Source organism: Pogoniulus pusillus, chromosome 25, assembly GCF_015220805.1.
Source record: "Pogoniulus pusillus isolate bPogPus1 chromosome 25, bPogPus1.pri, whole genome shotgun sequence".
In the NCBI taxonomy this organism is placed as follows: domain Eukaryota; kingdom Metazoa; phylum Chordata; class Aves; order Piciformes; family Lybiidae; genus Pogoniulus; species Pogoniulus pusillus.
The window spans coordinates 20,187,297-20,204,882 of NC_087288.1; the positions used below are offsets into that span (position 1 = coordinate 20,187,297).

The following is a 17,586-nucleotide window of genomic DNA, read 5'->3' on the forward strand; positions in this document are numbered from 1 at the left end:
GTCCAGAGCTGTGGCGGCACAGAACTGCGGCAGGTTCCATGCGAGTTGCTCAGCCAGGTAGGGAGGCCCCCAGCCTCCCTACGCAGGTGGCCAGGCGAGCTTGCACTGCTGTGCCCCAGCTGTGGGTGACGAGGAGCAACGAGAAGCAGGCACTGCCTTGTGCAGCCAGAGCAGTGACCCCAGCCCTCTGCCTGCAGCAGGATGCTCCCAGGGAGCCCTGTGTTTTTCCAGATTACAGATGAGCTTCTAAGGGATGGGTGTCAGGAAGATGGGGCCAGAGTCATCTCGGTGGTCCCCAGTGACGACAAGAAGTAACGGGAATAAACCTTAACATACGAAGTTCCACCCAAGCATGAGAAGGCGCTGCTTTACTGTGAGGGTGAGGGAACGGGCTGCCCGGAGAGGTGTTCGAGACCCTGGAGACATTCAGAACCCACCTGGACGTGTGCCTGTGTGACCTGCTTTAGGTTATCCTGCTCCGGTAGGGCAGTCGGCCTCGACGATCTCCAGTGGTCCCTTCCACCCCGTGCCGTTCCGCGATGCTACCGGCAGCGTCCCGAGGAGCCCCTGGGCGGGAGGGAGCTGCTGCCACCTCGCCGCTGCCGACAGGAAGCGGGGGCAGGGTCCTAGCCCGGCCGGCCCGGCGCTGGGGGGGCTCAGCGAGCCGCTGGTGGCAGAGACCACCTCCGTCCCCCACCCGCCACCGCCCGGGCCCCACCTGGGTTCCGGTGGCCGCCCCGCCCCCCGGAAGCCCCTCCCGGCGGCGGCAGGCGTGGCCACGGCGGCATGGCCAGGGGCTGGGGCGCGCACTGACCGGCGCGGCGGGGAGCGGCGCGGAGGATGGCGGCGGTGCGGGCGCTGCTGCTGCTGCTGGGTGAGTGCGGGCCGGGCCCGGCGCTGCGATTCCCGCTGCCCTGCCGATGCGGCTCTTGCTGGCCCCCAGCCCGCGGCTTCGCGCCTCTCGGTACCGCGGCGTGGCGGCGCCGGAGGGGCGGTGCCGGAGGGGATCCTGGATCGAGCTTCGGGTGGTCCGGGCCCCTTGGGTTCCCGGGAGCCTGGCGGTGATGGGGCCTGCCGTCCCGAGGTGGTCCGCGCCCCCGCCCAGCAAAGCCCGGTTGCGGGGCGGGAGCTGCCGGTGTGTCTCAACACGGTTCTCCCTCCCTGGCCGGCTGGCGCTGCCCGCTGCTCTGGGGAGCGTCGTGCTGTGCTGCGCTGGGATGCAAACGCACCGGCGTTTGCCGCCTGCAGGCCGCCGAACGGGCGCTCCCGGAGCAGCGGGCGTGACGGGCGGAGGCGGTGCCCGAAGCCCCCCTCTCGCTGGGGCTCGGCCCCTGCTCGCAGCCCGGCCGGGCCCCTGGAGAGGGGCTGAGGCCAGGAGGGCTGTTCGTGTGCAGCAGTGGGTGGTTTTCCCGTGAAATCTGAGCAGGTCAGAACTCGAAGGTGAAAAAGCCCAAGCAAACCTGGGCGGGCGGTGGGCTTTCGCCCGCAGAAATCTGCCTCCCGGCCGCCCCGGGGCTGTGTCCCTTGCCGAGCACGTCCGGAGGAGCCACCCGCCCCCACCCCCGTCCGTAGCCTGCCTTCTGCACGGGGTGCTGTGAGCCAGCCTCCTCGCCTCCTTCTGCACGGGGTGCTGTGAGCCAGCCTCCTCGCCTCCTCACGGCCCTGCCCTCCTCGGTGGCACAGGGTCCTTTCAGCTCGGCCTCAGCTGCGGGACTCCAAGGTGCCTTCTCTCGCTCTGCTCCTTGGGTTTCTCCTTGCTGGCCTCCTAGCGCCATCTTCCTCGCCTGGGGGTTTGGTTATGGTGTGAAAGCCACAGAGGTGCGAGTTCACCACCAGCCTGGCTTTGAGGGGTCCTGCACAAGTACAGACTGGGTGAGGAGTGGCCTGAGAGCAGTCTGGAGGAGAAGGATGGTGAAAAACTGAGCAGGGGCAGGCAGTGTGCGCTGGCAGCCCAGGTGGCCAGCTGCGTGCTGGGCTGCTTCAGAAGAAGCGTGGCCAGCAGGACGGGGCCGCTGAATCTGCCCCCAGGTCTGCTCTCATGAGACCCCATCTGGAGTACTCTGCCCAGTTCTGGGGCCCCCAACACGAGAAAGACCTGGAACTGTTGGAGCAGGTCCAGAGCAGGGCCACGAAGATGATCAGGGGGCTGGAGCTCTTCCCTTATGGGCACAGGCTGCGAGAGTTGGGGCTGTTCAGCCTGGAGAAGAAAAGGCTCCAGGGTGACCTTATAGTGGCTTCCCAGTACCTGAAGGGGCCTGCAAGAAAGCTGGGGAGGGGCTTTTTACAAGGGTTAGTGACAGGACAAGAGGGGATGGCTTTGAAGTGGGAGAGGAGAGATTTAGATTGGAGATTAAGACAAAATTCTTTGCAGTGAGGGTGGTGAGACACTGGCACAGGCTGCCCGGGGAGGCTGTGGATGCCCCCTCCCTGGCGGTGTTCCAGGCCAGGCTGGGCAAGGCCTTAAGCAGCCTGGTCTAGTGGAAGGCATCCCTGCCCATGGCTGGGGTTGTAACTGGATGATTTTTAGGTCCCTTCCAACCCAAACCATTTCATGATCTGCCCCACATGCTGCTGCCTTGTTTTACTTCATTTGGGAGCCCCACAAACAGGTTCCTGCATGTCACCAGTACCCAGTTATGGTGCTTCTATGTCACGGTGCACAACTACAGTTTGCTTTGTAGTTTCTGCTTCAAAATCAAGAGTAATCTTAGTCTAGCACCTGAGGAGGATATTGCCTCCGAGGGAGAGGTATTTATAGCTCTGCTGCTGCTGCTCTTTGCATAACTGGGAGCTGTAGCAGAGTCCTCCTGCCAGACTGCCAGTAATGTCCAGTGTACAGCTGATAAGCATGAAACAAGTCTTATGATGAAGCTGAAGGAACCGAGGCTGTTTAGTCTGGAGAAGAGAAGGCTGAAGGGAGACCTCACTGCCCTCTGCAACTCCCTGGAAGCAGGTTGTAGGGAGGTGGGGGCTGATCTCATAGGCAGCAAGCGGCAGCATAAGAGGAAATGGGCTCAAGTTGTGCTAAAGGAGGTTCAGGTTGGATATTAGGAAAAATTTCTTCCCAGAAAGGTTTCTTAGGCATAGGAGCAGGCTGCCCTGAGAGGTGGTGCAGTCACCATCCCTGGAGGCATGTAAAAGACTGTGGATGTGGTGCTGAGGGCTGTGGTTTAGTAGTAGTGGTGGGACTGTGAGCTTTTGGTGAGCGGTTGGACTTGATGATCTTAGAGGTCTCTTCCAGCCTCAACAGTTCTGTGAGTCTACTGCAGCACTTAGCTGGCCAGTACCCTGGTTGCTGATTGCCTCGGCAGACTTCGGTGGAGGCTGTTTCTGGAGGGGATGTGACATGTTTTGCTTGGGCTCCCGTGTGGGGCTGTGGACCTTAGGCAGCGTCCGTCTACATGTCAGCGTGCCACCAGCAGCAGCTGGGGTGTGCAGGGCTGCCTGTGAGGGCTGCCTTTCCTGCTGCCACACTCCTCTCTGGTGGCTGGAATTTCTGTGCTGCTTCAAGCACATCCTTTTTTCCTTGGTTCTTTTGCTCAGCACCGCTGCCCTGGGCTTACAGACGCTGTCAGAAGTCCCAGATGCCAGCAGAGTGCCCAGAACATACAGTTTGATGTTTGGGTTTTATGCCCAGCAATAAGTTTTGTGGGGTTGCAGGGCAGTGTCTCCCTAGATGCTGTTTGGAGGAAGGGCTAGGGAAAGACCTGTGAAGGGTGTGGTATCTGTGGCTCACCTGAGTCCTTCTTGTGGTCCTCCTTTGCCGTGTAGGTGCTTCAGCAGTGTTTGGTTCTTGGACCGAAGGTCCCTGTTCCACTGTTTCCATTGTTCAGCACTGCTGTGATCTTCGTGGCCGTGACACTGCAATGTGCCAGATGTGCTCTGGCTTCTGCTTGAATATGTGGTTGAAATGCTAGTGGAGGAAATATTTGCTGAGTCAACTTTTCTTTTTAAAGCTTAAAGAAAACCCCAAACCCAGAAGGTCTGTTTTGTTCTGGAAGTGCCTCAGTGTCCTGTGTTGTTTTCTGTATAGTGGTGCTTTTCTGTTCCTGAAGAAGAAAAGCTCTGAAAACATGAATAAACAGAATTTCTCCCAAGTTTAAAGGGTTCAAAATAAATTTCCAGCAGTACCACTTGAGTGACTTTTGCTCTTTGAAGCTGCTCTTTCTGGAGCTGCTGTCTGTCTTTTTTCCAGGAGGTCCAAGCACTATGGTAGTTAATCTGAGTGAGCATCTCTTCAGCAGCTGACAAATTGTGCTGCTCAGCGCATTTCTGGGCTGTTTTGGGCAAAGCAGAGACAAGCCAATATCATTCTTCTTTCAAAAAGCACGGGATACCCCTTGGTACTTGGCTGTGCTCAGGCAGGGCTCCACTCAGGCTGTAAGCAGGAGCTTCAAATGCACAGCAGCTCCACAGTCATGTCCGCAGGCAACTTCTTTGTCTGCACAGTGGGTCCTGGCCAACTGAGAACTGGTACAGACCAGAGAGCTGTGGGTTCTGCATTCTTTAAAGATGTCCTCTGATCTCTTAATTGATAGGAATGAGACCTTCTTCTGAAGGCAGATGTTTAAACTGCAGCAAGAACCCGTGTTTAGTTGCACACTGCGTGATTTCCAGTGAGGGTGGTGAGACACTGGAACAAGTTGCCCAGGGAAGTTGTGCATGCTCTCTCCCTGGAAGCGTTCAAGGGCAGATTGCACAAGTGCCTGAAGCATCCTAGTGGACACCTAAGTGGAAGGTGTCCTTTGCCCATGGCGGGGGGGGAGCTAGCTGATCTTTAAGGTCCCTGGCACTTAGTGCCATGGTCTAGGTAACTGGATAGGGCTGGGTGATAGGTTGGACTGGATGATCTTGGAGGTCTCTCCCAACCTGGTTGATTCTATGATGAATACTTTTGCTGGTGGGACTCTGCTGCCAGTCCATGGAAGCTCCTTTGCTCAAAAAGAAGTGGGTGGATGGCACCACAGATCTGTCTGCTCCTCAGATCGACAGGGCTTGCCTTGGTTCGTGTTGTATCCAGGCAGGCAGCCACAGACCCTAGAGCGGCAGGCGGTGCTTTCTCCAAAGGCTGTGGAGACAAGGGCAGTGGGAGAAAGCAGGTAGGAAAGGAACAGGAGAAGCATGGCTTTGGGGCAGCAGGCAAGGACACAGGGCTGTAAGCGATAAGGCACTTATAAAAGATCTGAAGGTTGTGAGGCCTGGTTGCAGGTCCCTCTCACTAGGGGAACTTTACACCAATATTTTTCTTCCCTCCGTTGCAATTTATCTGCTATTTGAGCTGCGAAGATCAAAGCTGTCTTCTAGCAGGCACACGTGGACTTGAGCAAATAGCTAGTCCTACACCTCTCCAGTGAATAAACACTCTTTCCTCTCTGAAGGTTTTGAAGCCTACCTCTCAAGCCTGGAATGCAAAATATTTCACATTAGCAGTGGGTGTTTCCACTGCTTTCGATGTTTGGGTACTTGGAACAAATGCTTATTTGGCAGCAGAGGGGCTTGGGTACAAACGTGCTCTTTGTGAGCTGCTGCTGCTGCTGCTGCCATGTTAGCAGGGAGATCCCCCGAGACCAGGAGACATGCAATTGTTTGTCCAGACCCCAAGGACACGGATCTGGTACTCCTCATGTGAATGATGGTCTCATGAGCAGGGACAGGCAGCTCTTTGGAGGTCTGGGGGGTGAGGAGGCAGATGCACAAGAACGTTCTTCTTTACGAGGATTAAGGTTGCGTGGGCTGACAGCATTGGGGCTGAGTTGCAAAAGCTGTAGAGGAGCAGAGTGGAGTTTGCTGCTTAAGTGAAGGAGGCAGCTGTACCAGTTCAAGTCCCTAGCTCCCCAGAGTGGGGGCCTTTGGCGTGGTCATACCTTCTGGAGAAGGCTGGATGTGCCTGAGGTGGGAGAAAGGCATGTGTAGTGTCCATTACCTGTTTTGGAGGTGAGAAGGAATCACAGAGTTGTTTTGGTTGGGAAAGACCTCTAAGATCATCAGGTCCAACAGTCAACCAAAGACCACCGTGGCCATTAAATCATGTACCAAAGTGCCATGTCCACATGCTTCTTTAACACCTCCAGGGATGGTGACTCTACTGCTTCCCTGGGCAGCCTGTTCCAATGTCTGACCACTCTGCAGTGAATAATTTTTTTCTAATCTAAACCTCCCCTGGCACAATTTCAGGCCATTCTCCCTCTGGAAAAAAGAGACCAATCCCCACCTCACTCCAGTCTCCTTCCAGGGAGTTGTAGGGAGCAATGAGGTCTCCTCTCAGCCTCCTCTTCTCCAAACTAAACAACCACAGTTCCCTCAGCTGCTCCACACAGACCTGTCCTCTAGACCCTTTACTACCTTTGTTGTCCTTATCTGGACTTCCTGCAACACCTCAGTGTCCTTCTTGAAGTGAGGGGCCTGAAACTGAACACAGTATTCAAGATGTGGCCTCACCACTCTGGGTACAAAGGGACAATCGCTTCCCTACTGCTGGCCACATTATTTCTGATCCAGTTCGGGACACTGTTGTCCTTTTTGGCCACCTGAGCACACTGCTGGCTCGTATTCTGATGGCTGCCAGCCAGCATCCCCAGGTCCTTTTCTGCTGGGCAGCTTTCCAGCCACTGTGCCCCAGACCTGTAGCATTGCCTGGAATTGTTGTCACCCAGGTGCAGGACACAGCAGTTGACTTTGTTAAACCTTACACAACTACCCTCAGCCCATTGATCCAGTCTGTCCAGATCTCAAGGAAGGGAGAAGTTGTAACACGTTGGCTCTTGGGTACCAGCGTTCGTTTCAGCATGGCAGAGGTGCCACACTGTGTGGTCTCTTTCCATGTCCTGCTCCTTGAATGGAAGGTGTTGGGAGGTGGCATCCAAGAGCTGCTTGTAAATGCCTTTAGTCTGTTACAAAAGCAGACATCAGTATTGTGCAGTGGGGCTGAAGCGTTGTGCTGTGAACATAGCATTCCTTCTGTGTCAGCTTGTCTGGAAGCCCTCCCACTGCTGGGCATGGAGGGATTTGTTCTCCAAGAACTGGCCTGGAGTAGGTAATGATGCTGTTGCAGGCTTTTCATGTGGTAGCCTGCTTTCCTGGGCTTTGTCCTGGTTCAGAGGCTCATTTCTTGTTCTTGATGTCCCTGTGAGCTTTAAGCAGTCCAGATCTGTTGTGCATCTCTTGCCTGTTAGGGAGACTGTTCAAAGGGAATATGAGTAAGGTAGGGGGACCCTGGAGTCTTCCAGAAGCAGTTTGCTCACTTTCTAATGCCAAAGCTCTTGAAGCACAGCATGGGAAAACACACCCATAGCTTTTTGATTTTGGAGGATGTGACCTGGGCAGGGTCCTGCACTGGTTGTGTTAAGGAGCTGTCAGCTTCTTCCTCTCCTGTTGCTGGGGGATCTGATCCAGGTACTGCATTCTTGATTGCTCTTGGGCGCTGTGTGGGGGACAAACGTTGCATGGTGCCAGCATATCCGCCTTGCATTGTGATGGGAACTGTTGCTGCTGCTGTTTGGCTTAGACCAGGCAGCTGGTGCCCCTAACCAGAAAATAAAAGGCCAACCTGCAGGATCATGGTGAGGAAGACTCTCTTCTGTTTCATGCTTCTCTGCCTTCGGAGCCTTCCTCTGTGCAGGCGGTGAGAAGGAGGAGAGACCTGCAAAGCATGTCTTTATAGATGATTGTAGGCTGGTTTGGGAGCTAGACCAGAGTGCAACAGAAGCTCTGCAGGGTACGGGCAGTTGTCTGCAGTCTCAAGGAGTTCAGCAGAGGAGGAACAGCTGTCTTAGGTTTCTTCTGGTTATTCCTCATGGGAGATGGGCACAGGCTGGTTGTAGTGAAGCAGAAGCTTCTCTACGGCAGGCTCTTGAGGTTGGAGGCGCATTCAGCGTGTTAAACAGCTCTCTGGGTCCAGGTTGTGCCTGTGGGTCTGGATGCTGCTTGAATTGAGGTTGAGTGGAGACAGGTCCAATGGTTTGTCCAGTTTCCTCATGCCTCTGCCTGTTCTGGCACATTGCAGCAGAGTGGGGATGGACCCGTGCCACCCTGTCAGAGCAGGGACCACGTTTTGGGTCATTCCTTTGTTCTGGGGAAATACTTGGCAGCAAGTGCTGGTCTCTTGTGTTTACCTGTGTCTCCTTTTTAATCTCTGCAGCCCCTACTGAATAACTGTGGAAGATCTTCAAGGCAAACACAAGTGGTCTTTGTTTCAAAGCATCAATTTGTGTTGGCAGCCAGATCTGCAGCGCATGTGCTTTTCATTGACTGCTGCTCCAGCTCCATTACTTGCTCCTGCCAGCTTTTTGGGGAAGAGAAAAAAAATCTAATACAAAAATGTTTTTCCTGAGTTTAAGAGGCTGAGCCATACAGTACTTCTAGTCTTAATTTAAGCCTGGCCTTTCTAGGGGGGAAGCAGTCTCTCTGTGCCTGGAACAGGCTGCTCTTCCCTCGGAGAGATAACTAGTCCATGCTGTCTGATCAGCAGAGAGAGAGGTGACAGGGACTTCATGGTGGTTTGCAGGCTTCTGAAAGCCTGGTCTGTGTACCTGGAATGAGGCATTTTGGTGTGCTGGCCCAGGCTCAGGTGGCCAAGAAGGCCAAGAGCACCCTGGCCTGGATCAGGAATAGTGTGGCCAGCAGGAAGTGATTGTCCTTTTGCACTTAGCACTGGTGAGGCCACACCTTGAATATGGGGGTCAGGTTTGGGCCCTCACTCCAAGGAAGACATTGAGGTGTTGGAGCATGTCCAGGGAAGGGCAATGAAGCTGGTGAAGGGTCTAGAGAACAGGTCTGGTGCAGAGCAGCTGAGGGAACTGGGGTTGTTTAGAGGAGGAGGTGCAGGGTGTTGTGCAGGGTGATGGATGAGGAAGACTGATCCTAGCAGACTCCCATCTGGAAAAGAGAGTGACAGGCTTGATTTGTACAGAATTTTGGAATGGTTAAGGTTAGAAAACACCTTGGGGATTATCCAGTCCAATTGTTACCCCAGCACTGAACCATGTCCCTCAGCACCAGGTTGGCACAGCTTTTTGGACCTTCCAGGGATGCCGACACCACCGCTTCCCAGGGCAGCCTGTCCCAGGCCTTGACAGTGCTTTTGGGGAAGAGTTGTTCTTCATGTCCAGCATAAACGTTCCCTGGCACAACTTGAGGTGTTTTGCTCTCGTCCTATCACTTGTTGTTTGGGAGAAAAGATGGATCCCCACCTCACTGCAACCTCCTTTCAGGGATTTGTACAGAGTGAGAACATCTCCCCTCAGCCTCCTCTTCTCCAGACTAAAATGCCCCAGTTCCCTCAGCTTCTCCTCCTAAGACTTGTTCTCTAGACCCTTCACCAGCTATGTTGCCCTTCTCTCGACCCTTTGCAAGCACCTTGATGTCCTCCTGGTAGCAAGGGGCCCAGAACTGAACCCACTACTGCTCTGGAAAGCAAGATGTTGCAGGCTGGGAGAAAGCAGTGGCACACACAGGGTTGCTGCCTGTACTTGCAGCTGGTGTGGGAAAGGGCTTGGGTTTGAGTGAGTGGGTATTGGGAGTCAGCTTGTATTTCAGTCCCTGGTGCACATACATTCAGTTCCAGGATGGCTTTTCTCCTGAAGGACAGGAGCTTTCTTGAGTGCTTTGCACTGGGATCTCAGTGCTAACGACAGATAGAGTTACCTCTAAGGGTGACGGGAAAGTGGCAGGCTTCAGAACGTTTCATCTCCTGCAGTGCTGTTGTGAGGTGGAGTTTGTCCCAGAATCAGGGCTCTTGACACCTGGGTGTAGCTCGGGCCACCCTGGGAAGCAGCCAAGAGAGTGCCCTACTGCTCTTGGTAGAGGCATCCTGGTAAGCTGACTCCATCCTCTGTCAGCCCAAGGCAGAGGGCTCTGTCCCCAGAGCCATGGCACAGGGAAGCTGAGCCCCATTCTGGCTGCAGAGAAGAGGCTTCTGTGCCTCTGGGCAGCTCTGTGCAGGGTTGTCCTTGCTGCTGAGTGTGATGCTGGCACAAGGTTGGCATGATATTGCTTCAGACCAACTATAAACACTCCTCGTTATGGCTGCTCTTGGCCTCTTTAGGAGCACAAAGGAAGCCTTTGATTCCAAAACATGCAGGAACTCTCCAAATGGTTAAAGCAGGACAAGCTGCAGCTTGCAAGTGGCTCTATTGCTCCCCACACGGCGTGCTTTGGTGTGTGTTGGCCTTGGTTGGGGAGGACCATCACTTGTGCAGCCACAGAGCTGCTCCCTGCTTCTGGGCTGCGTCAAGAGAAGTGTGTCCAGCAAGCCCAGGGAGATTCTCCTCCTCCTCTGCTCAGCCCTGGTGAGACCACACCTGGAATACTGTAGCCAGTTTTGGGCTCCCCAGTTCAAGAGAGACAGGAATCTACTGGAAAGAGTCCAACGGAGAGCTGTGAGGATGATTAAGGGACTGGAACATATCTCCTGTGAAGAAAGGCTGAGAGACCTGGGGCTGGTTAGTCTGGAGAAGGGAAGGCTGAGAGGGGAGCTCAGGAGTGCCTATGACTATCTGAGGGTGGCTGTCAGGGTGAAGGTGCCAGTCTCTTTTTGCCAGTGCCTATGACTATCTGAGGGTGGCTGTCAGGGTGAAGGTGCCAGTCTCTTTTTGCCAGTGCCTGTGACTGAGGGTGGCTGTCAGGGTGAAGGTGCCAGTCTCTTTTTGCCAGTGCCTGTGACTGAGGGTGGCTGTCAGGGTGAAGGTGCCAGTCTCTTTTTGCCAGTGCCTGTGACTGAGGGTGGCTGTCAGGGTGAAGGTGCCAGTCTCTTTTTGCCAGTGCCTGTGACTATCTGAGGGTGGCTGTCAGGGTGAAGGTGCCAGTCTCTTTTTGCCAGTGCCTATGACTATCTGAGGGTGGCTGTCAGGGTGAAGGTGCCAGTCTCTTTTTGCCAGTGCCTATGACTATCTGAGGGTGGCTGTCAGGGTGAAGGTGCCAGTCTCTTTTTGCCAGTGCCTGTGACTGAGGGTGGCTGTCAGGGTGAAGGTGCCAGTCTCTTTTTGCCAGTGCCTGTGACTGAGGGTGGCTGTCAGGGTGAAGGTGCCAGTCTCTTTTTGCCAGTGCCTATGACTATCTGAGGGTGGCTGTCAGGGTGAAGGTGCCAGTCTCTTATTGCCAGTGCCTGTGACTATCTGAGGGTGGCTGTCAGGGTGAAGGTGCCAGTCTCTTATTGCCAGTGCCTATGACTATCTGAGGGTGGCTGTCAGGGTGAAGGTGCCAGTCTCTTATTGCCTGTTCCCAGTAACAGGACAAGGAACAAGGTGTAAGCTGGATCACGGAAGTTCCACCTAGATGTGAGCAGAAACTTCTTTACTGTAAGGATGCCAGAGACGCTGGAGCCCACAGAGGCTGTGGAGTCTCCTCTGGAGACTTTCAAAAGCAGTGTGGATGGACTCCTATGTGACCTGCCCTAGGTGATCCTGCTGAGGCAGGGCAGTTGGGCTGATCTCCAGAGGTCCCTTCCAGCCCTTACCATTCTGTGACTGAAGTCAGTGTCAGTGCTTGTCTGGGGGGGAAGTTTCACGGCAGGAAAGGCTATGGTTTTTGTCTTTGTCAGCTAAGGCAAGATCAGAGGAGATCAAGCCAGTGGTTCTTGTAGGAGGTCATTCAGAGCAGTGCACCCAGCTCTCCCAGACCATTCGTGGGAGCACAGATGGGTTTGTGCTGCTGAGAACGAGTTGTTCAGTTGCCCCTGCAGCTGCTGTGGAGAGCAGCTAGCAGTGAAGGTCTCTTGCAGCAGCTGAAGCAGAGTGCAGGTTATCCTGGACCAGACAGCCGAGCTTCCCGTGAGTTGCTTGGCATTCTGCTTTGTTGCTGTCCCTCTATGCTGCCTGCTGTGACCACGGGGGCGTGGAGACATCTGAGAGCACCTGGCAGGTGCTATGGCAGTGGCCAGCTCCTGGTCTGAGCCTCTTTCTATAGCAGTGAGACGGCTGGCTGTCAGCTGCCTGTCCTGAGATCAAACCTGGCTGAGGGAGAGAGTGAACAGATGCTTGGCAAGAGCCAAGGCAGGAAAGCAGTGTGGGATTTTTCTCTACTGAGATATCTTCTGATGGCTCTCCCTGCACGTTGCATGTGCTTGCAGCCTTCACATGCATGAAGTGGGGGAGCTGCTTGCTGGAGCCTCACCTGGCACAGCAACAGTGCCCCTTCTGCCTTGCTCCTGCTTTGGTCTTGCTGCTTTGTGGCTCTGGCCCAGGTGCAACTGTTTCCAGTCGTGTTTCCTGCCTCTCCTCTTCCTGGTTCCTCTTCTAAATCCATACTCCCTAACGACATTCCACATATCCCTTTCTCAGGCTTTCCTGTTTCTCAGCTTCCCTTTGATGCCTGGCCCTGAGCGCTGCTGTTCCACCAAGGGTAGCTGTGGCTCCCTTATCCCATCATACAATCAGTCAGGGCTGGAAGGGACCACAGGGATAAGCCAGTTCCAACCCCCTGCCATGGGCAGGGACACCCTACCCTAGAGCAGGCTGCACACAGCCTCAGCCAGCCTGGCCTCAAACACCTCCAGCCATGGGGCCTCAACCACCTCCCTGGGCAACCCATTCCAGTCTCTCACCACTCCCCTGTTCAACAACTTCCTCCTCACCTCCAGCCTCACTCTCCTCACCTTCAGCTTTGCTCCATTCCCCCCAGTCCTGTCGCTGCCTGGCAGCCTGAAAAGTCCCTCCCCAGCTTTTTTGTAGCCCCCTTCAGATGCTGAAGTGAGAGTTGTTTGTTCTGCAGGAGCACTGGGGATCAGCTGTCCTACCACTGTGAGGGAAGCACTTTGCTTTTCAAGGCAACTTGATTAGTACAACTTTCTGTCTTTAATTTGTCACTGAGCTCTGCATTAGCCTGCCTCTAGCAAGCATTCTGCCTGCTTATTGATTTGTGAAGGGATTCTAGAAAGTTCCCTGCTGGCCTGTTCTTCCCACCCTGTGGCTTCTCTCCATTTTTAGCTGAGCTAATGTACCAGTGTCTGGGAGAGAAGCTAACTTTTAATTAATATTGAATGAGCAGGGGAAAGATTAGCTTCTCTGTCGCCTTTTCGATGGGCTTCAGTATAGATTTATAAATGGCTTTAATGAATATAAACACGGAACTGTTCTTTTCTTAGCCCTCTGCTTTCAGAGGTGATCTGCAGGGCCAGGCTCCCTGGTGATGTTTCCCCAGGGAGGCACATCCTAGACCCCAGCTGGACAGCAGTGCTGCCCTGTGCGACCCTAAGTGGCGACTGTGAAGCGCAGCAATGAAGAGGAAAGGAGCTGGCTGAAATCCACAGAGCTGGAGGCAGACACGGGGGGCTGTGGGGGATAGGTTGGAACCAGGAGGAAGACAATGCCACATGGACTTGAATATGGATGTGCAGTACCCCACGGGCAGCATTAATTAGTGTCCCTAAATCACTCATGGGGTGTGACACAGAAGTAACGTGAAACCAGAGAGAAGCCCTGGGGCAAGCAGCCCCAGAGGTCAAAACCAGAGGGTGTAGAGCCCATTTAAATAGGAGAGGCAGCAGTGGTGGAGTGAGGCCTATTTCAGGTGTCTTCTCATTACATTCTGGTGGCTCCACTTGTCTCCAGTGCTACTTGGGGTGTGGTTCAGTGTTTAGCTTGCAGCACCACAGTGGCTGCCAGGAAAAGCTGGCATGTACTGCTGGGACCACCTTTTCATAGAACCAGCCAGGGTGGAAGAGAGCTCCAAGCTCAGCCAGTCCAACCTAGCACCCAGCCCTAGCCAGTCAACCAGACCATGGCACTAAGTGCCTCAGCCAGGCTTTGCTTGAACACCTCCAGGCACAGTGACTCCACCACCTCTCTGGGCAGCCCATTCCAATGCCAGTCACTCTCTCTGACAACAACTTCCTCCTAACATCCAGCCTAGACCTCCCCCTGCACAACTTGAGGCTGTGTCTCCTTGTTCTGTTGCTGGGTGCTTGGCAGAAGAGACCAACCCCACCTGGCTACAGCCTCCCTTCAGGGAGTTGTAGACAGCAATGAGCTCTGCCCTGAGCCTCCTCTTCTCCAGGCTGCACACCCCCAGCTCCCTCAGCCTCTCCTCACAGGGCTGTGCTCCAGGCCCCTCACCAGTTTTGTTGCCCTTCTCTGGACACCTTCCAGCACCTCAACATCTCTCTTGACTTGAGGGGCCCAGAACTGGACACAGCACTCAAGGTGTGGCCTGAGCAGTGTTTTCTTCCCTTCCTGTGGGAGAGGAGCAAATGGGTCGAATCTGCAGTCAACCAAGTGGCGGTGGTGAAGCAGGAGGCTCCAGAGACTGCTTTACCTGCAGCCTTGCTCTGTGGAGAGTAGAATCACAGAGTGGTCTGGGCTGGAAAGCACCTCCAAAGTCATCTAGTCCAACCCCCTCTGCACTCGTCAGGGACATCCTCAACTAGATCAGATTGCCCAGAGCCCTGTCCAGCCTCACCTTGATTATCTCCAAGGATGGGACTTCAGCCACCTCCCTGGGCAACTTGTTCCAGTGTTCCAGTACCCTCATAAAGAACTTATTCCTGCTGTTCAATCTAAATCTGTTCTTCTCTAGATTGGAGCCATTACCCCTTGTCCTATCACTGCAGGCCTTTGCAAGCAGCCTCTCTCCAGCCTTATTGTGGGTCCCCTTTAGGTACTGGAAGGCTGCTATTGGGTCTTCCTGGAGCCTCCTCTTCTCCAGGCTGAACAACCTCAGCTCCTTCAGCCTGTCCTTGTAGCAGAAGATAGAATGAGAGAAGGTGGAGAGTAGGACTGCAGGTTTGTCTCCCACGTAGTGCTGTGTGGGGCATCCCCAAGGCTCTGTGCCCCCCCCTGGCTCCTGGCAGGGCAGAGTGGCTGAGTGATCCCTGTGGGTAGGCCGTGCAGAGGCGGCCGCACACAGGAGCGCACAGCCCAATCTCTGCAGCGGGTGCCATGGCCTTGGTGCCGTTTCCAAGACTCTGGCGCTGGACAAACCATTTGTCCCAGGAGCTCTGAACTGTTCAGAGCAGTTGGCCAGTCCCTGGCTTCGTGGCAAATCCATCTGAGTCTCTGCAGACAGATAACCAAGGGACACGTAACTGTAAATACACTGCTGTGAGCTGGAGAGAGGTTTAAAATATTTATCTGGGAGCAGGGCTGGTGAGGTCACTGCTGCCTGCTCGCATGCGAGGCTCTGGGCTGCAGCTGCTCCTTGTCCCCAGCTCTGAGCCTCTGCTCCCTGCGCCTTAGGGTGCGCTCGGAGCTCCCGCAGATGCTGCGAGCACGTAGCGGTTTGGACGGGTGCCGCTTGCTCCGGTGTGGATGTGAGCTTCGGTCTGCACCTTCTCTTCCCCTCTTGGCCCTCCCAGCTGCTGTCTCTGCTCTCTTGCTTGCAGAGCGTTTGTGGAGCGTGCTGGTGACCTGTGTCTGGCTTAGGGTCTGCTGGATACGGCTGCAGCCCTCACACCTGCCCTCTCCCCAGAAAGCAGGGTCTGCAGGAGCTCCTGGCCACGGCTGGGGGGGCAGTGGGGAGGCTTTCCTCCTTCCAGTGGGTTTGGGGGCAGCGTGCAGGGGAGCAGTTCACTCGGGCAGTTTGTGCCAGAACTGCTTCCTTCTTCACCAAGCAGCGCTGGGAAGGCAGGGAGGACTTGGTTGCAGGGGTGTGCCATGCCCGGCACAGCTTCGGTTTGGATGCTGACCCAAAGCCTCAGTGCACTGAGAGCAGCTGGCTCTGTGTGGCAGCCTTGGCTTCTCCGACAGTCTCTTGGTGAAGCGGCCGCCCGTGCTTGCAGTCCCTGCGTGTGCTTCTCCTCGCTGCTTCCCTTGCCCTGGCCTCCTCCTCCTCCCCCTCCCCACCTCCCCTCCCTCTTTTGTCTCCGAGTTTCCATTCTCTGGGCTGGCTGGGGCTCCTCTTTGCTGAAGGGAAGTGCCAGGGAGCTTTATGGAGCTTGCTCTGGTTTTTCCTATCATCTCCTGGAGCGGCGTTTTGGATGGAACAGGAAAAGCGTGAAGCGCTGGCCAGGGGCTCCCTCTGCACACACAGCGGTGCTGTGGAGGAATTCCTCTTGGCTGGGCTTGGGATAGCAGGGGAAGTGCCAGCCTTTGGGTGTGAGGATGTAGTGGTGAGCACTGCTCTAATACCTGGAGATGATGACTGAGGCTGCCGTGGGATGGGGTCTCGGCCACATGGATCTCGTGGGTGGAACAGTGCAGCCTCACTGCTGCAGGGTCTCTCGTCTGGCCCCGGGGTAAGGAGTGCTGAGCCCTGAGCCAGCTCTCTCACAGCTCTTCTGTGCAGGCAGGACCTACCTGGCTCCTCCAGAGCTCTTGGGCTCCCTTCTTACACCAGAGGGGTTTTGCTTGATTCTCACAAGATCTTTGTGTTCTCATCACATGGCCCTGCACAAACTGTGGGGGAAGCAGCACTCTTCAGAGTCGCCGCAGAAGGAGCATGCAAGTTCCTGGCTGCTGTGGCTGCCTGTCTGCCACGTTTGCTTTGGTGGGAGAATCTTGGCTGTTCTGGTCAAAGAGCTTGGCCTCCAGATCAGCCACATCTTCAGCCTGCCATGTCCTGCTGGTAGCACAAGTCAGCTATAAGTAAGTGTTTTCTGAGAGAGCCAGAGGGTTGCTTAAGGGCTCTGAGTAACTGGCAGAATCAGTTGGCAGGAGCAGTGGAGGCAGCAAGCCTGTCGCTGCTGCTGAGTCACCCTTGAAACTCTCGTTCTCCTGCTGGGGGCTCAGCAGCACAGCCGGTGATGCCTGCTCCAGAGCCTTCGGCTGGTGCACCACTAAGGATGGTTTCATCTTCTTTAGGAGAAGAGACTGAGAGGTGACCTCATCAGTGTTTATGAATATGTAAAAAGTGAGTGCCAGGAGGCTGGAGCCAGGCTCTGCTGGGTGATGCCCAGTGACAGGACAAGGGGCACTGGGTGGAAGCTGAGGCACAGGAAGATCTGGGTAAACATGAGAAAGAGTTTCGTTTTGGTTTTTTTTCCCCGTGAGGGTGACAGAGCCCTGGCACAGGCTGCCCAGGGGGGTTGTGGAGTCTCCCCCTCTGGAGATATTCAAGACCTGCCTGGATGCATTCCTCTGTGATCTGGCAGAGGTGATCCTGCTCTGGCCTGGGGGGTTGGACTGGATGAGCTTCCAAGGTCCCTTCCAGCCTCTAACCTCCTGTGATTCATTGAGTCAGCAGGGTTTCATGCTCTGGCACTGGACTTGTGGACTTCCTTTCTCTCTTGTTCCTCTGTCTCTCTGCCACCACGATCAGTGTTCTGGCCTTCCTGGAGGTCTCATGGCTACTGCTGCCTGTCCAAAGCAAGCTTTCTTCTCCACAGCCAGAGGCCAAGTGGTGCAGACAGCTGTCAGCATGTGCCCTGAGCGTTTGGGCAGGAGAAGCTGTGATCTAGCTACAAATTCTGTCCTATCCCTCTCCTACCTGCACCACCGGGCACTGCACTCATGCCTTGAGCTGGTTCTCTGGGTATCTGGGCTTCTCTTATGGGCCTGGGGCCACCTGATTGCCTCAGTGATCTGACAGGAATCCATAAGTGAATCTCTCACTTTTGGAGACAAACTGTGCACTGTCATCTCTTCTCCTTAGTATCGAGTGATAGAATGAGAGGAAGTGGCCTGAAGTTGTGCCAGGGGAGGGTTAGGTCGGATAGGA

General features: G+C 55.1%; 1 protein-coding gene across 1 annotated transcript in view; it reads left to right on the forward strand.

Moving 5' to 3' along the window:
* Positions 1–5,542: 5,542 nt before the first annotated feature.
* The window catches only part of PTK7 (protein tyrosine kinase 7 (inactive)), a 45,561-nt gene continuing 33,517 nt past the window's right edge, over positions 5,543–17,586 (forward strand). The window contains exon 1 of the mRNA XM_064164058.1: positions 5,543–5,614. Within this exon, the coding sequence (XP_064020128.1) occupies positions 5,543–5,614 (72 nt within the window). The remainder of the gene's footprint in view (positions 5,615–17,586) is intronic.